Source organism: Carcharhinus amblyrhynchos, chromosome 5 (assembly GCF_965287045.1).
Source record: "Carcharhinus amblyrhynchos chromosome 5, sCarAmb.v2.hapA, whole genome shotgun sequence".
In the NCBI taxonomy this organism is placed as follows: domain Eukaryota; kingdom Metazoa; phylum Chordata; class Chondrichthyes; order Carcharhiniformes; family Carcharhinidae; genus Carcharhinus; species Carcharhinus amblyrhynchos.
In genome coordinates this window covers 4,553,350-4,574,693 of record NC_137328.1, presented here as the reverse complement: position 1 = coordinate 4,574,693, position 21,344 = coordinate 4,553,350, and the positions used below count along the sequence as shown (strand labels likewise).

The 21,344-nt window shown below is 45.6% G+C and overlaps 1 protein-coding gene across 1 annotated transcript in view; it reads right to left on the bottom strand.

Annotated features, from left to right (window-relative positions):
• The window catches only part of mamdc2a (MAM domain containing 2a), a 91,598-nt gene that overhangs the window by 58,160 nt on the left and 12,094 nt on the right, over window positions 1-21,344 (bottom strand). The window contains exons 3-4 of the mRNA XM_080189597.1: window positions 9,906-10,162; window positions 1,058-1,142 (exon numbers count right to left, since the gene is read on the bottom strand). Of these exons, the coding sequence (XP_080045723.1) occupies window positions 1,058-1,142; window positions 9,906-10,162 (342 nt within the window). The remainder of the gene's footprint in view (window positions 1-1,057; window positions 1,143-9,905; window positions 10,163-21,344) is intronic.

Here is a 21,344-nt window from a genome sequence, read left to right as displayed (position 1 = left end):
CCCCATGAGCTCCAATGGGAAACACTGATTAATCTCCCTGTGGGGCTTGTTGAGTACGAGTTCCCCTGGTAACAGGCAGCGGCCTGACCAGCTGGAACACATCACATAAGTCTTTTACAAGGCAGGCCCAGGACTGGGCTTGCTTAATGAGGCAAAGACATGCATGTGTGCACCATAGTAGTGGTTTCATACTGCATTCTGCGATAAGCTATATTATTTTCCGGTCAGATTTCCTGAGCCATTACACTGAAACCATTGTTGGAAAAACCCATTTGGTTCACTAATGTCCTTTAGGGAAGAAAATTTGCCATCCTTACCCGGGTGGCATGATGGCACACTGGTTAGCACTACTGCTTCACAGCTCTGGAGACCTGGGTTCGATTCCCAGCTCGGGTCACTGTCTGTGTGGAGTTTGCACATTCTCCCTGTGTCTGCGTGGGTTTCCTCCCGGTGCTCTGGTTTCCGCCCACAGTCCAAAGATGTGTGGGTTAGGTGCATTGGCCATGCTAAATTTCCCCTTAGTGTCCCAGGATGCATAGGTTAGACGGTTTAGTGGGGTAAACATGTGGGGTTACAGGAATAGGGCCTTGTTGTTGATGCAGACTCAATGGGCCAAATGGCCTGCTTCTGCAATGTCGCAATTCTATTATTCCACACCCACAGCGATGTGATTGACTCTGGAATGGCCTAGGAAGCCACTCAGTTCAAGGGCAATTGGAAGTGGACAATGAATTAATAGAAGATTGATAGATTTTTGAATTTTGAGGGATGTAGCGATCACGAAGAAAGTGAAACGGAGATTGAAGATTAGCCAATGATCTTACTGCCTAGAGGGGCTGAATGGTCTACGACTGTTCTTATTTTTTGCAGTTAACAATTGATTAAAATTGAAATTGTGCACTGCAGAATGGGTGATTATCTTTAACAGCTTTTACTTAACAAATCTTCTGTCTCCAATCTTTAGATTCGATAATGACTCTAGATAGTCAATGATTAAAATAGCAGTTTAATTGTTCTTAAGTTTATTTTTACTGATACAGTAGTAAAATGAACTCACCAATGCAATAGCCAGGAGTGATGTTAATTTCAAAAATTGCAACGCTGGCCTTTGGATCTGCAAGTACTACACCTTCCAGAATGATCTGAACAAAAGTAGGAAGAAGCATTAATGTCAGCATTTATAAATAATGATTCCTTTTGGAACTTTGCTGCATTGTAACAAATGGAGTTATATTTTTTACAAACTGATTCTCAGTTGATGTGACAAGATATTGAAGTTACTGTAGTTGTCACTTTCTATTTTCCCCAATTCCATCCTTTTCTCTCCCCCTTCTCTTGAAGATATCACGCCCAATTTTTCTTCCAAAGTCTTGTTTGGGCGTCGAGAGGGAAAGCACACCAGCAGGGAAAATAGCAGCACAAATCTTCCTTCTCATATGTATGTCGGCCGTGGCTCAGGGAACTGCATTTTAGCCTCTGAGCCAGACAGTTACTGGGTTCAAGTCCCATCAAAGCCTTTACTTTCTTAGAAGATGAAGAAAATTTGGCATGTCAGCAATGACTCTCACCAACCTTTACAGATGCACCACAGAAAGCATTCTTTTTGGTTGTGTTACAGCTTGGTATGGGCTCCTGCTCTGCCCAAGGCCACAAGGAACTACAAAAGATTGTGAATGTAGCCTAATCCACCATGCAAACCAACCTCCCAACTATTGACTCTGTTCCTTCCTTGGCAAAGCAGCCAGAATAATTAAGAACCCCATGCACCCGGACATTCTCTCTTCCACCTTCTTCCATCCGGAAAAAGATACAAAAGTCTGAAGTCACCTACCAACCAACTCAAGAACAGCTCCTTGCTTGCTGCTGTCAGACTTTTGAGTGGACTTACCTTGCATTAAGCTGATCTTTCTCTACACCCCAGCTATCACTGTAACACTACATTCTGCACTCTCTCCTTTCCTTCTCAATGAACGGGATACTTTGCCTATATCGTGCGCAAGAAACAATACTTTCACTGTGCGTTAATACATGTGACAATGATAAATCAAATCAAATGGGGATTGTCCTTCTTCAAGAAAAGAGGAGATTTGGATAAGCACGGTTCAAACTGATTTTGAGAAAGTAAATAAGAAGAAACTGTTCCACTGGCAGCAAGTTCAGTAGCCATGGGGCACGGGTTTAAGGTAATTGCCAAGAGAACCAGAGGCAACATGAGGAAACATTTATGTTACACAGCAAGTTGTTGTGATCTGGAATGCGCTGACTGAAAGGGCGGTGGAAACAGACTCAATAATAAGTTTTGAAAGGAAATTGGATAAATACTTGGAGGGTAAAAACTTCCAGGATAGGGGATAAAGGGAACACGACTAACTGGATAGACTTACAAAGAACCCGTAACAGGCATGATAAGCTGTGTTGTATTATTCTATGAGTTGAGCATAGCTCAAGGATCTTGTAAATAAATGGTCTACAGCTGGGCTTGTGGGACTGGGGTAACCCATGGGTTAATCTTCATCAGTCAGAAGGTCCTTACTGTTTGCAATCAGGTCTGTGAGAGGGATAACCCTTTGGAACCCAGATGAGGAGGAATTTCTTCAGCCAGAGGGGGTAAATCTATGGAACTCATTGCCACAGAAGGCCAAGTCATTGAGTATATTTAAGATGGTGATAGATAGGTTCTTGATTGATAAGGGAATTAAATGTTACAGGGAGAAGGTGGGAAAATGGGCGTGAGAAACTTACCGGCCATTATTGAATGGTACAGCAGACTCGAAGGGCCAAATTCTGCTCCTTCATCTTATTATCTAACGGGTTCACAATACCAAACATCAACGCTCAGCCAGAAGATTCTATCTCTCTATTCAGGACACTTGCCAACCATCTGGTCAGCGATTGTGCTCTGGCTATCTGACCAGAGTGCTGATTGCACTCAGCATCCTGGACCAGGCTTCCCGGAGATTGTGGGAAATTGGGGGCAAGTGTTCACGGTCGACCTCTTCAGACCTCGTCGCCATAACAACACAGGACACCCAACAGGTCCCGTTCCAGCAATGAGGGAACCATGCAGGAAAACCTCAGGATTGTGCGTGTGAGTGTGGGAAGAGGGGTGGAATCTGCTGTCCTTATCTGATCATGCGACTCCGGAGGCACGTCAATATTGTCTCGCAAGCCGCAAACACAGCTCACCACCATCTTCTCAAGGAAGGCACAGTAAATTCTGACCTTCTCACTGATGAGAACACATCTCTTGAATGAATAAAGAGAATTCCTGGTACCTGCATCACATGGCCATTAATTGTGCTTGAGCCCATTCAGCCAGTTACTTGGTTGTGGCAAGCAAGTTCAATAGCCACGGGGCACAGTTCAATTCTCTTGTGAGGATACAATGACTTTATTTGTGTCATGTTTCTGGTGCAGGATTTTTTTTAGTAGTCCCTTCTATTTAGTAGTCCATAGCCAACATCCTCTGTTGTTACTATAGCAGCATAATTGATCTTCATTGCTGGAATGTTTGTTTTAATCTGGGTTAGTTCAGGGTTGTTATGTTAGTGTTTTCCCCTGGGGTTTTTCCGAGTGGGGTTTGATTAGGATTTTGACAGGATATGTCATGTGACTGGGCGGGACTAGGCTCACATAGAGAAACCCAGTTCAGTTGCTATTTGGGATCTATAGAGAGAAGAAATAGCTCTCTGTGTCTCTTTCTCTCTCTGGATTTGGAGACTAGGATCTGCCAGAAACTAGGGACCTTACTCTGACATTCAGTTGTTTGAAAATTAGATTTTTCTCTGGAGATTGCTACAGGGAAATCAAAAGACAGGTGTCTGTCTGGATCTCTGTCCAGATGTGTTAAAAGGCTGGAAATCTAGTATCCACATGAGCCAATTTTGTTTTTTTTTGTGTTGACTTATCCTGAAGAGGGACTTATGTTTATGAAGATATTGCTTACATTGGAACTATAGAAACAGCTAGCTGTTAAGATCTGTACCTTGTCCTGCTTAATCATTTTCAACTGGTAAAAATTATGCTGATTCTTTTTTTTATATTTTAACTGTGTTGTTAAAGAAAGTTTGTTCAAATAAAAGCTTTCTCGTGGGTCAGTAGAATCACACCTGGAGTGAAACACCTCATGCTCGCACTAATGCCAAAATCAAAAATAGCTGGGGGGTCTCGGCTAACTTCATAAAATAACTTGGAGTTTCTGATCTGCTGCCTAACACTCTTCTCAACTAATACACTGCTCTATCTAATATTTTCCACTCCCTGGATCAGATGTTTTAAAGCCCCTAAGCGCTGCTGACTTCTCAGATCAGGTAATGTAGCACCAATTAAGGGTCAAAGTTGGGAGTCTCGAGTTCTGTGTCCCAGCTTAGCTCTGAACCACTCCTTAAACCATTGGAACAGCCCGTGAAATTCCAACACTGAAATAATTTCAAGCTCTCACTGAGTTGGAAAACCACGGGTTGTATTTTTGGAGGCAGCAGATGTTGAATAATTACAGGACATGGGTGGCAGAAAATGAAACGGGAGGAACGCAGTGTGTTATCCTGGGCCTCTCTGTCTTCTCTGGGCCGCAAAGAAGCTTCTTTAAAACTAAAGGCAATTGTTGTTTTAAGGCTGGGAGAAGATGGTGTTTGTTTTTCTTTCCTGGCCAATGATTTGTCCACAATTTCTGAGGGAACGTAAGCGTGCTTGGCAATCCCCTGGCATATGGCCAGCATCTGCTCATTCATGCATTGTGTAATCTTAGGACTTCTACAACAGACTATGCCATCCCCTTACCCATTCCAATGGGACCCCCTTTGAGCAGGGAATGTTACAGGGAGGTTTGATGGTGGCATTCAAAAAATTGTAAAGGGTTTTGAAACCACAGTCATAGAATCATAGAATCCCTATAGCGCCGAAGGAGGCCATTTGGCCCACCGAGACTGTGCCAACAACAATCTCATCCAGGGCCTGTCTTTACCCGTAACTCCATTTATTTACTCTGCTCATTCCCTCAGACACTAAGTGGCAATTTAGCATGGCCAATTAACCTAACTCACATATCTTTCCCCTGTGGGAGGAAACCAGAGCACCCGGAGAAAGCCCACACAGACATGGGGAGAACATGCAGACTCCACACAGACAGTGACCCAAGCTGGGAATCAAACCTGCGTCCCTGGCGCTCTGAGACAGCAGTGCTAACCACTGTGTCACTGTGCTGCCCAAATCAAAGGGGGAACCGTTTCCAATTGCAGCAAAGAGAATTGGTATAAGATCCAGAGGGGACATGAGGGAGAATTTTATTTTCACAGAATTGTTGTGAACTGGCACACGCTGCCTCAAAGGATAACAGAAGCAAATTTGATGGTAATTTTCAAAAGAGAATTGGGTAAATACTTGAAGCAGAAACAAGCTGAATGGCTCTGGGAAGTGAGTGAGTGTACATTGGACAAAGAGATGGCACATGCGCAATGGGCTGAATGGTCTCTCTGTGGCCTATGATTCAACAGTTCCAAGAGGATAGGAAATTGGTGTGAGGAAAAGGCAAAAGATCCTACCAAAAGGGCCAGGCAGGGCTACAGAACTCTTAGAAGGATATCTGGATCAGGTATGGAGTCTACAGAAATCATGGGTTTGACAGAAGGTTTGGGGGGTAGCCCAGTTATATATTTAAAAGGGATGCAGGTTGCTTTAAGAACTGATCACTTGACGATGCTCGGTGATGCTATTGGGGTGTTTGCAGAGGCTGCTGTTTTACTTTCAGTTTTGTGTTCTGTGCAGTGCAGAGAACATCTCTCAATCAACATCTTGTGTTAGTTTAAACCTATACGTGCGAACCATGTTTTGTTTTGTGTAAAACCCATAACCCCTAACATAAGTCATTACATCACATGACTGCATAGGAAACTGTGAAGCCAAGCTGACAATTCCAAACCCCATCAAACTCAATGACCTGGAATTAAGAAGTTAATCTCAATCATGATGACCATGAGACCGTTGGCGATTTGTATAAGAACCCACTGAATTCACTAATGTCCCTTAGGGAAGGAAATCTATCATCGTTGCTCAGGTTGCAGTGTGGTTGACTCTTATCTCTCTCTGGAATAGCCTAGCAAGGCACTCAGTCATATTCAATATGATGGCTCACCATCATCTTCCCAGCAACAGTTAAGACTGGTCACTTACCAGTGACACCCATATCCAATGATTAAAGTCTACGCGTGAGATTTTATGGCCTCACTCGTCCCAAAACCATAAAATCCCACCCGAGGTCAACAGACCTTTCCGTGGGTCTGCCCCCCTCGCCCGCTCCGATTCCCATGGCATACGGGACGGTAAAATTCCAGCCCACGTATCTTCTGACTCCAATTCTCTCTCATGTTCAAAAAAAAAGCTCTCCAGATGTTGGAAATTACAGAATGATGCAAACATACGGTTTCCATTTTGTCAACTAATTTCCTGAGCTGCTCATGTGGTTCCTGCCACGGGTTTGGCACCAGGTCGTAAAAGCACTAAGCTTTGGCTCCTTCACTGATTCGTGATGGTACCAGCATTGTAAAAATCCACTTGAAACGTTCAGGATGGATTTTTTTTTTGGTTTGACTAAACATCAGGCAGCAGTTTAGTGACAAGTCATAAGATATTTCTTGCACAGAGATATCACCAGAGCTTGTAGTTATCACCACAACATTGACATACACATAACTCGGTTTGGAGTTGCTGCTGTGTTGGATTAGTCATGTCAGAAACATCTCTGAACCACCAGGAAATGGAAAATCCATCCTGTCACCACTTTCATATTGCCCAACGAGTACATATTGTGAGGTGCTTCCTTTCCCTTCTTACACAACTTGACACAGAGTCATAACAGGACAGATGGAGGCTATTAGGCCCATCTGGCCCGTGTTAGCTCTCTGCAGGTCAATCCAGTCAGATCCAACATCAAACCCAACTATATAACAGCGTAACCCAAAGTGTCAAAATGATAGCCCAGATCTGAACCATGCACACCAGCCCCCAAAGCCTCTTCAAACTTTACTGATGCAGAATTGAAAAAAAAAATGCTTGGTAAGTCTTGCGGAAGATAATTTACATAAATGGGTTGGCACGGTGGTCAGCACTGCTGCCTCACAGCACCAGGAACCTGAGTTCGATTCTTGACTTGGATCACAGTCTGTGTGGAGTCTGTGTGTTCTCCCCGTGTCTGCGTGGGTTTTCTCAGGGTGCTCCGGTTTCCTCCCACAGTCTGAAAGACGTGCAGGTTAGGTGCATTGGCCGTGCTAAATTGTCCCTCAATGTCCCCGAACAGGAGCCGGAGAGTGGCGACGAGGGGATTTTCATAGCAACTTCATTGCAGTGTTAATGTTAGCCTATTTGTGACACTTGTATATAAATAAAGGGCTTAAAGAATGGGGAGGAGAGCAATATTAGCACAGATCAAAGATTGGTTAATAAAAGGAAAGAACAGAGGGCATTGCTGTAATGGTTCTTTATAATTTAGTACTTGGGCCTGGTGACATTCTGGTGAACCCACACTACAATCCTTCCAAGGCTAGTACATCCTTTTGAAGTTGCAATGCCCAGGGCTGTCCACACTGCTCCATATGTGATCTAACCAGAGTTTTAAATATCTGTAGTAAAACATCCTCCCTTTACATTCAAGTCCTCTAGACGTTCTACTTCAATACTTATTTTTCAAACCTGACCACTGTTATTTTTGTGACCTGTGTTTACGGATCCCTAAATCTCTGTGGATCTTTTCTCTTCTCACCGTTTAAATAATACCGTTCTGTTTGAAAATGGATGACCTCACATTGACCTGCACTGAAATCTGTCTGCCCACACTCCTGTCTATTCGTTCAATGTATCGATGTCGCTTTGTAATTTTATGCTTCTGTCGACACTACCGCCTATTGTACCATCAGTCTTTGTGTCATTGGAGAACATAGATGTACGGCTGTCTATAAGAAGTTGAATCAGGTGTAGGCAACATGACCCATTGAAACCTGCTGCCCCCAATCGATAAAATTACCACTGCCCTTTTCCATCAACTCCACTTTCCCGCCAATCTTTTTTGGTTAATCAAATAACCAAAATCAAACAAACAGAGTAAAAGGGGAAGCCCCTTAGAAATGGGGGTGCAGGGGACCACCCAAAACAAGAAAAATACAAAATGTAAAGGAATCGAATCCATAATTAAAGGAATCAACAATGCACCTCAGTCCCTGCGGGGCCCAATGAGCATGGAAGGCCTCAGCAGCGCCCATGGCAATGCATGCTCCCTCTCCAGGAACACCCAGCCGCAAATGTGGCATTGGTTCACTTTCCTGTCCTGTCCTCTATCCCTTAATGACCACACTTCCACCAATTTCAGCCTCGAATATATTCAACGACTGAGCACCCAGGGCTCTCTGGGGGTAGGAACTTTCAAAGATTCACATCCCTCTGAGTGAAGAAATGTCTCCTCTTTCTATTCATCATCCTTAACCTGAGACTGTAACCCCTCCCTACATTTCCCAACCTAGGAGCAAAACAATCCCTCAGCGTCCATCCTATCAAGCCTTTGAATAATTTTATACACGTCAATCAGATGACATCTCATTCTGCTAAACTCCAGAGAAGATAGACCCATTCTACTCATCTTTTCTCCTAGGATACACCTCATCCCAAAAATCAATCTTGTGAATCTTTGTTCCATCCCTTTCCAAGGCAAGTGTATCTTTATAACAATCCAAAGATTCGCAACTCCCTGTGGAAAGAAATTTCTCCCCATCTCAGCCCTAAGTAGCATCCCTCCTTATTCTGAAATTGTGCCCCCTGGTTCTAGACTCCCAACCAGGGGAAACATCTTACCCACATTGACCCTGTCTATTCCTTTAAGTATTTTGTAGGTTTCAATGAAATCACATCTCATTCTTCGAAGGTCTGACGAATACAGGTCCAGTTTGCCCAATCTCTCCCCATAAAACAATCCCCGGGACCAGTCTGGTGAACCTTTGTTACGTCCCTGCTGAGGTAAAGGGACCAAAACTGCACACAGTGCTCCAGGCGCGGTCTAACCAAGCTTCTGTACAATTGAAGCAAGAGAGAAGTTAGGTCACATTTCTTCACACAAAGACGTATGGAATGTTCTTCCCCAAAGAGCAGTAGATGTTGGACCTCAATTAATAGTTTAAAATTTGAGATTGACAGATAAAAATGTAGAAATTAGAAACAAGAGTAGGCCATTTGGCCCTTCGAGCCTGCTCCGCCATTCATCTTGATCATTGATTCATCTTGATTTCCCCCTTTCTCCCATATCCTTTGATCCCTTTAGCCCCATGGGTGCTCTGATTTCCTCCCACACTCCAAAGATGTGCAGGTTAGGTGGATTGGTCACGCTAAATTTCCCCTTAGTGTCCAAAGGTGTGTAAGTTAGTGGATTGGCCATGCGAAATTGCCCCTTAGTGTCCAAAGATGAATAGGTTAGGGGGATTAGCAGGGGAAATACGTGGGGCTACGGAGATAGGGCCAGGATAGGATGCATTGTCAGAGGGTTGGTGCAGACTCGATGGGCTGAATGGCCTGCTTCTGCACTGTAGAGATTCTACGATCTCAGAGGGTGTGAGCTGAAGGACATTACAGAAATAAGGTGGGGCTAAGACAACAGGGGGATTGGAAAACAAGGAATTTTAAAATTGAGGTGTAGCTGGATGGGGAGACCACTTGCAGTCAGCAGGACAAGTTTACAGAGGGCACAGGGTGAATAGCTGGGCCTGTAGGAGAGTCAGGCCTGGAAAGTAACAAAGACATGGGTGAGGAAATCAAGGGCCCGAAGGTAAAATCCGGAACAAGTTCTTGTTTCAACGTTTTTCTAGATTCTTTCCCCGAAATGATTGAAGTGATTAGGAGAGGGAGCGACTTGCTTACACATTAGGAAGTACCTTGGATTGGTCCGTGATGTTACTGACACCTATGCTAGCAATCTTCCAGCTGTCAGATGATTGGCTGGCTGACCAGAGCAGAAAATCGAAGCTGTTTCCTTCTGGCCGGAAGTACATGTTCAATCTCCCAGCATCGGTGCCGATGATCTGATAGACCAGCCTCACGCAGCTCTCCCCCAGAGCCTGGAGCGCCGGGCTGGTCAGGACACCCACTTTTCCACTGTGGTGAGGAGAGCCTTCAATGTAGACATAGCGGCCTGTAAAACATGGAGGGCGCAAACCATTATCAAACTCCAGATCAGCGATCCGCCTGTACATTTCGCTGGAACCTTCAAGAAGGCATTGGCAGGAGAAAGCTCCCCTTTTCTTCCACAAGCCCCTCCTATCCCCCACTACCCACCCCACCTGCCCCCCCCCCCCCAGAACCCCACCAGGGAGCAATGCAGCATGGGAATAACAAGAGGCAAACAAAGAAAAATGCCGGAGCAACATTCGAAAATCTGCAGTGAAAGTTTCCGCTCAATGCTGCCAATTTCTCAACATAATTTGCCTGAAATTGGGCAAAGCAGGAGGGCAGAATTTTATTTTGGATCAAATTAATCGCCATGGCAACTGTCTTCTAACTGCGCCCATTGGCAGGCCTCTTGGGAACATTTTCCAAATTAATTTGCTTCTTTTGGGAGCAAGGACACTAACCAGCACCTTTTAAAACATTGTGAAGGGTTTTTTTTTTCAAAACGTTAACCGAAATTCTGTTCCTCAACATACCCGCAAGTGTTTCTGTATATTCTTAAAGTCTTTCCTGGTGATTTCAATCATTTTCCTTCTCAGGGGTGGCCCAGTCACACTGATTAAAAATATTTATTCTTGTGACGTCCGCATTAATCAAACTGCATCAAGTTACTACTCTTAAATACACCAAGAGTTATTTCGCAAACAAAGACTGCAAGGAACTACAAAGGGTTGTGAACAAAACCCAGTCCATCACGCAAACCAGGCTCCCATCCATTGACTCTGTCTACACTTCCCGCTGCCTCAGAATAGCAGCCAGCAGACCACAGACATTCTCTCTTCCACCTTCTTCCATCAGGAAAAAGATATAAAAGTCTGAGGTCACGTGCCAGCCAACTCAAGAACAGTCTCTTCCCTGCTGCCATCAGACGTTTGAATGGACCTACCTTAAACCTCGGGATGGGAGGTTTAGTGGTGAGTTGAGGAAAAATTTTTTTTACTCAGAGACGGTGAGGGTCTGGAATGCGCTGCCTGGGAGGGTGGTGGAGGCAGGAAGCCTCACATCCTTTAAGAAGTACCTGGGTGAGTACTTGGCATGCCATAACATTCAGGGCCAAGTGCAAGCAAGTGGGATTAGGTGGACAGGTCAGGGCACTTCATGTGTCGATGGGCCGAAGGGCCTCTTCCACACTGTAATATTCTGTGATTCTGTAATATTAAGCTGACCTTTCTCTAAGCCCTAGCTATGACTATAACACTATATTGTGCACCTTCTCCTTTCCTTCTTCCCTTTGAACTCTATGAATGGTATGCTTTGTCTGTATTGCAGGCAAGAAACAATACTTTTCGCTGTATGTTAATACACATGACAATAATAAGTCAAATCGAATTATGGTTTAAAATGCTGTCTTTCATGGAGATATTGTATTTAATGCAAGTAGATTAGAGTGAAATGTGAGGAAAGGCTGTTCTCAAAACCCGTGCAATTTTGGGTACAATTTGTGTTCCGATGGCCAAACCAGAATTTCTACCTTCTGATTCCCATATCCTTCCACCATTGCTGTACAACGGCAGCAGTGTGCACTGTGATAACTGTGAAGGTGCCTTGTTGTGGCTTCAAATTATGAAGGGCTCAATACGAACAATATTTCGAAATGGACAAGCGATGGTCTACAGGACAGCAGAACACGCCTATTCTCGTCTCCTCCCTGGCTCCAACCGAGGTTTCTCCCTGACCCTGGGCCTTGCACCCCATCAGTTTGACTCCCACGCTACCTCTCCATAGGGTCCGCCCCATCACATGACCCTCAAGGACCCCACCCTTGAAGGAGCTACACTATCACATGCACCAACTACAAGATGCATTGCAACAACTCACCAACACTCTTTAGACAGCACCTTCCAGACCTCGGCCTTTACACTGAACAAGGCTGCAGATATTTCTGCTACATTACACTAGAATGTTCTTGGTTTATTTTTATATCACTGCATAATTGCATCCATAGAACTCAAAGGCTGAATGGGAGCCGTTACGTGGTTTAGACTTTTGACTCTTTCTATATTTATATTTGGGTAGAGCAGCATGGAGCAATGTATAAATTAAGCAAGTTGTGCAATAAATCACAGTTTAGACCCCAGCCTGGAATACTGTGGGTCGCACACTTTATCACAGCCTTGTTGAGGGTGCAGAGGAGATTTACTGGAATGGGGAACTTCAGTTAATGTGGAGAGACTGGAGGAGCTGGGGTTGCTCTTCCTGAGATTTGATAGAATCATAGAACCCTTCAGTGCAGAAAGAGGCCCTTCGAGTCTACACTGAACACAACCCCACCCAGGCCCCTACCCCCATATATTGTACCCACAAACCCCTCTAACCTACGCATCCCTGGACACTAAGGGGCAATTTCTTAGCATGGCCAATCAACCTAACCCACACATCTTTGGACTGTGGGAGGAAACCGGAGCACCCGGACGAAACCCACGCAGACACGAGGAGAATGTGCAAACTCCACACAGACAGTGACCCAAGCCAGGAATAGAACCCAGGACCCTGGAGCTGTGAAGCAGCAGTGCTAACCCACTGTGCTACCGTGCCGAAATCTGAAATGGTTTCGGAGGCAGTAGTATTTGAGAAGGCAACCCTCTGGGTAATTCAGAATGGGGAATAAATGTTAGCCAAGCCAGCGATGCTGGCATCGCAAGAATGAATTTTTAAAAAGGTAATTGTTTGAGTTCCTGGTTATCGGCCAGATTGTCCAGCTATACCGCTGTGCTGTACCGTTTCCACAACCTAACCAAGCTCTACAACCTGAAAATAGGCTTTGAATGCATTGCTCGGACAGCCATTGAAAGCATTGCCGAGAGCTATTAACACACAAGTGGGTGTTGACAGCTGGGCCATGGTTTAACATAGCGAGAATTAACAAAGCCAATCTGGAAAACCTTCACCAGAGCATGGAGTGGATCAAACCTCCAAATATAACAGGACAGACCACAAATCAGTGATCTGTGGATTAAACAACTCTTAGCCTCCTTTTAGCAGTAAAAGCGATTGAGGCTAAATGACAGCAAAAAGTCTAAACCGTACCTAACAACTGCTGTCACTGATTTGGACACAGCTACTGTTTCTCTTGCCGAGCAAACCAGGGAAGAGAGAGAGAATGAAAAAGAAAAAGAGAGAAAGTGGCTGGAAAGCGTGAATGAATGTGATAGTGCGAAGAGGGAGAGTGAGAATCAGAGTGAGAGAGAGTGTGAGAGCAAGAGCAAGTGAGAGAGAGTGAGAGGAAATGAGAGAGAGTGAGAGGAAATGAGAGAGAGTGAGAGGAAGTGAGAGAGAGTGGGAGAAAGAGTGAAAGAGTGGGAGTGAGAGTGAGAGAGAGAAAGTGAGAGGGAGAATGGGAGAGAGAGTGAAAGAGAGTGAGAGAGTGAGAGAGAGTGAGAAAGAGAGCGAGTGAGAGAAAGTGAGAGAGAGTGGGAGAAAGTGGGAGAGAGTGAGAGAGAGAGACTGAGAGAGAGTGAGTGAGAGTGGGAGTGAGTAAGAGAGAGTGAGTGTGAGAGTGAGAGCAAGTGAGAGAGAGTGTGTGAGTGGGAGACAGTGAATGTGAGATAGTGTCAGAAAGTGACAGAGAGTGAGTGAGTATGACACAGAGCGAGAGAGAGTGAGAGTGAATGAGTGAGTGTGAAAGAGAGTGAGAGAGTGAATGAGTGAGTGTGAGAGAGAGTGAGAGTGAGTGAGTGAGTCAGTGTGAGAGAGTGGGAGAGTGAATGAGTGAGTGTGAGAGAGAGTGAGAGTGAGTGAGTGAGTCAGTGTGAGAGAGTGGGAGAGTGAATGAGTGAGTGTGAGAGAGAGTGAGAGTGAGTGAGTGAGTCAGTGTGAGAGAGTGGGAGAATGAATGGCAGAATGAGGGGGTCAAAGTGAAAGTGAGTGCGAGGTTCCCTGAAGATATAACAACTTGTTTTTTATACAAAACACCAGGAGTAAAGTATCCCAAAGGATTCCGACAGGAGGATTATCAGACCCAGTTTGATACAGACCCGTAAAGAGGTATCAGGGCAGGTGACCACAAACTTGGTGAGAGAGGAAGGTGTTAAGCAATGTCTTAAAGGAAGTGAGAGAGTCAGGTAGTGAGGTTTAGGGAGGAAATTTCAGAGCCTAGAGTCATTGAAAATGTGGCTGATATAAAATTCCCATGCTTACTTACGAATCCTGCCATGGTCTCAGCCCTCCCAATCTCTGTAACCTCCACCTAGCCAGCTTACAACCCTCCTGAGATCTTTGCGCTGCTCCAATTCCAGTCTCTTGCTCACTTCCGATTCTCATCGTTGCCAGCTGCGTCTTCAGCAAACTGAAATTCTCTCCCTGAATCGCTCCTGCTCTGAAAATCCAAAAACTGAGACCGATAGATTATTTTGGCAACGGCATCAAGGGTTATGGAAGTGAGGTAAGTTGATAGTATTATAATACAGAACAGCCCTGGTTACACTGAATGACAACAGGCCAGGGAGGTTTTTTTTAAATTCAGTTACGAGATGTGGGCATCGCTATTTAGGCCAGCATTTATTGCCCATCCCTAATTGTCCCTTGAGAAGGGGATGGTGACCCACCTTCTTGAACCCACAGTGCTGCTGGGGAGGGAATTCCAGGATTTTGACCCAGTGACAGTGAAGTAACAGCAACATCTTTCCAAGTCAGGATGGTGAGTGATTTGGAGGCGAAATGGTGTTCCCATGGATGATAGTTTCCTGTCCCTCCTGCCATGGGAATTGTAGCGGATGGGACAGAAAGTTTGGTGGACTGTGTAAAGGTCTGTTCACCTTGGACAGGAATTTCCAGCTTCGGGACACATTGGCTGAAAAATCCCATTGCCGGAAACTCACCACCTCGCCCGCCTGCAGCCCAAGGCCAATGGAGAATGCCATTCTGCGAGTCCCAATTCCAGGAAGGGCGTGCTGTTAAAATTCCGGCAAATGTCTCTGCTGTCCTTCTAGCTGGAAGGAAGTCCCAGGATTCAGAGCTTGAATAGTCTCCATTTCTGAGCTATTATGAGGTGAGAGGCACATTGCCCGGAAGCCTCACAATCCTTTTCTGCTTCTTTCCTATCCACTCCGAGCGACAACACTGAACAATTCATTCCTTCCGTTATTTTTCCAAACGCACAATCCAGTCAGACACTTCCCGTGCGACTAAAACAAAACTTGCATTTCCGTAGCGCCTTTCACAACCTCAAGGCATTGCACAGCCAGAGAAGTACTTTATAAAAAGCGTAGTCACCCTTTCAGTATACACCAGCCGATTTACATCCAGCAAACTCCCAAAGTACTCATGAGCAGAGAATCTGCTGATGTGATTTTAGACCATAAGACCATAACACATGGAGCAGAATTAGGCCACTCGGCCCATTGACTCTGCTCCACCATTCAATCATGGCTGATATTTTTCTCATCCCCATTCTCCTGCCTTTTCCCCATAACCCCTGATCCCCTTATCAATCAAGAACCTATCTATCTCTGTCTTAAAGACACTCAATGACCTGGCCTCCACAGCCTTCAGCAGCAAAGAGTTCCACAGATTCACCACTCTCTGGCTGAAGAAATTCCTCCTCATCTCTGTTTTAAAGGATTGTCCCTTTAGCCTGAGGTTACGCCCATTTTAGTTGCGGAATAAATACTGGTCCTGGACACAGAGAGAGAACTCTCTTTCAAAGTGGTGCAGCAGGATAGTTTATGTCTAGTTGGATCTCAGTTTAATGTCTCAGCTGGCCAGCACCTCTGAACAGTGCTGCACTCCCTCAGTACTGCAGTCGGAATGTTAGCCTGGATTTACTGCTCAAGTCCCTAGAGTGGGAAGTGAACACACAGCCTGCGGAGTCAGAGACAACAATCCTGTCAACATGGATCACAAAGCAGGGTTTGATAGAATCCCTACAGTGCAGAAGGAGGCCATTCAGCCCATCGAATCTGTACTGACCACAATCCTACCCAGGCCCTATTCCCATAACCCTCATTTACCCTGCCAATCCCCCTGACACTCGGGTCAATTTAGCATGGCCAATCTACCTAACCTGCACATCTGGAGTGTGGGAGGAAACTGGAGCAGCCGGGGGAAACCCATGCAGACATGGGGAGAATGTGCAAACTCCAACACAGACAGTGACCCAAGGCTGGAATTCAACCTGGGTCCCTGGTCCTGTGAGGCAGCAGTGCTGACCACTGTGCTGTCCCAAGTGAAAGAATGGTTGTGCTCTTAATTTTCAGATGAGATATTAAACTATGGCCCTGTCCACCCTGTTAGAAGGACATCTCATGTCATTGGGACAGGACATTCTCCCCAGTATACAGTATACAGTCAATATCCCACAAACAGCATCACCAAGGCAGATTAATCTGGTCATTATCACATTGGGATCTTGCTGTGCGTAAATCGGTTGCTGCATTTCCTACATTCCAAAAGTAACAATAATTCAAAAGATAGTTAATTAGCTGTAAAGAAATTTGGAAATCCCTAAGGCTGTGAAAGATGCTATATCAATTCAAGTCTTTCTTTTAACATTGACCAGTTGGCCAATTGCCCGATTGGAGAAGGTTAAAGGATAATCTAAGTGAAGGGTTTAAGATGATTAAAGCATAATTGAGAGAAATCTTTTCTCTGTGAGATGGGGGAGTCCAGAATTAAGATGCAGTATCTTAACATTCAAGATAGGTTGTTCAGGAAGGATTCCTCCTCACAAGTGATGGTGGAAATTTCAAACTCCCTCCCTCAAAAGTATACTGAGCTTGGGGCATCAATTGAAAATTTCAAAGCAGAGATTGTGGGCAGCATAGCGGCACAGCAGCACTGCTGCCTCACAGTGCCAGGAACCCGCCTGCAATTCCAGCCTCAGGTGACTGTGTGAAGCTTGTACCTTCTCCCTGTGTCCACATGGGTTTTCTCTGCGTGCTCTGGTTTCCTCCCACACTCCAAAGATATGCAGGTTAGGTGGATTGGCCATGCTAAGTTGTCCCTTAGCGTCCAAAGATGTGCAAGTTAGGTGGATTGACCATGCTAAGTTACCCATTAGTGTCCAAAGATGTGTAGGTTAGGTGGATTGGTCATGCTAAATTGCCCCTTAGTGTCTAAAGATGTGCAAGTTAGGTGGATTGACCATGCTAAGTTGCCCATTAGTGTCCAAAGATGTGTAGGTTAGGTGGATTGGTCATGCTAAATTGCCCCTTAGCATCCAAAGATGTGCAGGTTAATTTTAAAGTTTTTGTTTATTGGTGGCACAAGTAGGCTTACATTAACACTGCAATGAAATTACTGTGAAAATCCCCTAGCCGCCACACTAAAAAAACCCAAAAAGAACAAAAACAGCCCGGGAAACAGGCCCTTTGGCCCAACGAGCCCGCGCCGCCATAAGAACATAAGAACATAAGAAATAGGAGCAGGAGTAGGCCATCTGGCCCTTCGAGCCTGCCCCGCCATTCAATAAGATCATGGCTGATCTGTCGTGGCTCAGTTCCACTTTCCCGCCCTCTCCCCATAACCCTTAATCCCCTCTCTTATCAAAAACCCATCAACCCGCTTCTTAAAAATATTTAGCGAGGCAGCCTCCACCACTTCAACGGGCAGAGAATTCCAGAGATTCACCACCCTTTGAGTGAAGAAGTTCCTCCTCAACTCCGTTCTAAACCGCCCCCCCTTTATCTTGAGGCTGTGCCCCCTAGTCCTACTGTCTTTTTTGAGCGGGAAGAGTCTTTCCACCTCTATCCTATCCATCCCATTCATCATCTTATACGTCTCAATGAGATCTCCCCTCATTCTTCTAAACTCTAACGAGTACAAGCCTAGTTTATTCAGCCTCTCCTCATAGCTCAACCCCCTCAACTCCGGTATCAGCCTAGTAAACCTCCTCTGCACTCCCTCCAAGGCCAAAATATCCTTGCGCAGGTGCGGCGCCCAAAACTGCACACAGTACTCCAGCTGCGGCCTCACCAATGCCCTATACAGCTGCAGCAAGACCTCCCTACTTTTATATTCAATCCCCCTCGCTATGAAGGCCAGCATCCCATTCGCCTTCCTGACCACCTGCTGCACCTGCAGGCTGGGTTTTTGCGACTCATGCACAAGGACCCCGAGGTCCCTCTGCACCGTCGCCTGCTGCAGTTTTTCGCCACGTAAGTAATCTCAACACCACCAGTCCCCCTCTCCACCCACGACCCTAGTCTAATGTTTTATGGCCATCCAGATTGAGGGAAACTGATTTAGGGACAATTTATTACTGCCAATCAGCCTAACAGCACATCTTTGGGTGTGGGAGGAAACCGGAGCACCCGGAGAAAACCCACGAAAGCACGGGGAGAATGCGCAAACTCCAACAGACACCGGCCCAAATCCATGTGTCTGCACAGCAATCAGTGATAGTCACTGAGCTGTTGTCTTGCCCAGTATCTGGTCCAGTTTAGGCACACACTAACGACATGAAGCATTAGGCCAATCTCGAACAACCAAGAGCAGCCCAAGTACAACCCATCGCGTGTATGCCCCTCGTTGGGCACTCTGGCGCCTATCTGCATACACTGAGAGAGAATTTAGCATGGCCAATGCACCTAACCAGCACGTCTTTTGGACCGTGGGAGGAAACCAGAGCACCCAGAGGAAACCCACACAGACACGGGGAGAACGTGCAGACGTCCCAGACAGTGGCCCAAGCTGGGAATTGAATCTGGGGCCCTGGTGTTGTGAGGCAGCAGAGCTAACCACTTTGCCACCATGCCCCCCCCTCCCCCTGCCCCCAAAATTGGAATTGGCAGAGTTATGGGAAAAGTGTAAGGGAGTGGAACTCTTGCTCAAAGAACCAACACAACTACAGTGAGACAACAGCCTTCTTCTGCAATCTGAACTTCCGTGATTCAGTGAAAATCAGGCTGTGAAAGGGGTGTTGCAAATATAAGTTTTGCCCTTCTACGACAAGTTATTCCTAAGACATAGCAACAGCACAAAACAGACAGAAATCTCAACAACAGCTTAAGTAGGTGAAAAAAAAAATGGATTGAGTGCTTTTGGTAATCTATCACGCGGTTCCTTAAGTCTCATTTTTATAGCCTGGAATAAGCAAAGGAAATTCCTTCCCTTGACTAACTGCAGGAGAATTACTCCAGCACTGAATCTCCGGTGTCAAACAAAGAGCTAAAATTTATTGAAATGGTTATGATACTGCACAGTAAAACCTGAGAACGGAGTGGAAGGTTTCAGGAAAAAGAACAACCGCAATGCAGTGCATCATGTTAAATGCACCACTGGTTTTCCATGATTTTTAATATCCTAAGGGAAAATGCGCTGCCATATATTTTTAACAGTCAGATAGTATTAAATACAAGGAATGGATCTGATGGCAAGGCTGGTCTATGACCGACACTCAGTGGATACTCAAGTGCTAAGTGGGATCATTATACAAAATAGACCTGTTTTCTCTTGAATTTAGAAAGGTATCATTATAGAGTCCCACAGTACAGAACGAGGCCATTCATCCCACCGAGTCCTATTCCCATAACCCCATGGATTTACCCTGCTAATTCCCCTAACACTAAGGTCAATTTAGCACGGCCAATCAATCTAATCCGCACAACTTTGGACTCTGGGAGGAAACCTGGAGGAAACCCAAGCAGACACGGGGAGAATGTGCAGGCTCCGCACAGACAACGACCTGAGGCCAGAATCAAACCAAATTTCGAGGAGCCAGATGGCCTACTCCTGCTCTTAGTTCTTATGTTCTTATGTTTATGTTTTACTCTATACCCTAGCTACAGCCTGACAGCATCTGTGGAGAGGGAATCGATCCAACATTTCAAGAATAGATGACCCTTCATCAGTTCCAAAGGGTCTGCTCTGACAAAGAGTCATCAACAACACCCTGAAGCAACTCTGACAAAAGGTCATCCAGACTCGAAACGTTCTCTCTCCACAGAAGCTGTCAGACCTGCTGAGATTTTCCAGCATTTTCTGTTTCAGATTCCAGCACCCACAGTGTATATGCCTTTTTTTTTAAGCTTCTGATGAGAACTGGGTGATTTACTTCTCAATTTATTCATCCTTGGGATGTGGCTGTCACTGGCTGGGCCAGCGCTTATTGCCTTTCCCTAATTCCTCTTGACAAAGTGAGCTGCCTTCTTGAACCGCTGCAGTCCCTGAGGTGTAGGTAGACCCACAGTGCTGTTAGGGAGGGAATTCCAGGGTTTTACCCAGCAATAGTGAATGAGCGTCTGAAATATTTAATGATGTCTTATGACTTTAGCCTCTTTTACAGCAAAGAACCAATGAACAGGTGGCTATATTGTAGATAATTCAAGCAACAAGTCCGAGTTTGTTGAGATAAGTTGCTTCATGACAATCTAAGATAGAAGAGAGACAGGACCCCGTGGATGCCTGTGGTGAGGTCACAGCACATTATGTAACCGATCACACAGCGACGCACTGATTTACAATACCTAACAACTTCCAAGTCAAGATGGTGAGTGACTTGGACAGGAATTTTCAACTGATGGTGTTCCCATGAGCCTTCTGCCCTTGTCCTTCTAGATAGGGTGACACAGTGGCACAGTGATTAGCACTGCTGCCTCACAGCACCAGGGACCAGTGTTCAATTCCGCCCTTGAGTCAGTGTATGCATGAAGTTTGCACATTTCCCATGTGGGGGTTTCCTCCGCGTGCTCCAGTCTCCTCCCACAGCCCAAAGATGTGCAGGTTAGGTTGACTGGCCTTGCTAAATTGACCATTAGTATCAGAGGAATTAGTAGGGTAAATATGTGGCATTATGGGAATAGGCACTGGGTGGGATTGTGGTCAGTGCAAACTTGATAGGCTGATTGGCCTCCTCCTGCACTGTAGGGATTCTATGATAAAGGCTGTGGGTTTGCAAGAGGCTGTCGAAGGAGCCTTGGTGAGTGTCTGCAGTGCATCTTGTAGACGGTACACACTGCTGCCACTGTGCGCCGGGGGTGGAAGGAGTGAGTGTTGGGAAGGTGACGGATGGGGGAGGGATGCTCAAGCCTCTTGAATGCATGTCAGATCCACAGGGAGAGGGCACGAAACAAGTGCCAACCCAAACCTGCCCCATTCCCAAGGAGGAGAGCAGGTTAAAGTTTGGGTTGGCAAGTGAGTGTATCCCCGGACACTAGCTCAGTCTGTCTGCCTGTCTGTGTATTTTTTCAATGTATTCACTCTGCTCTTTT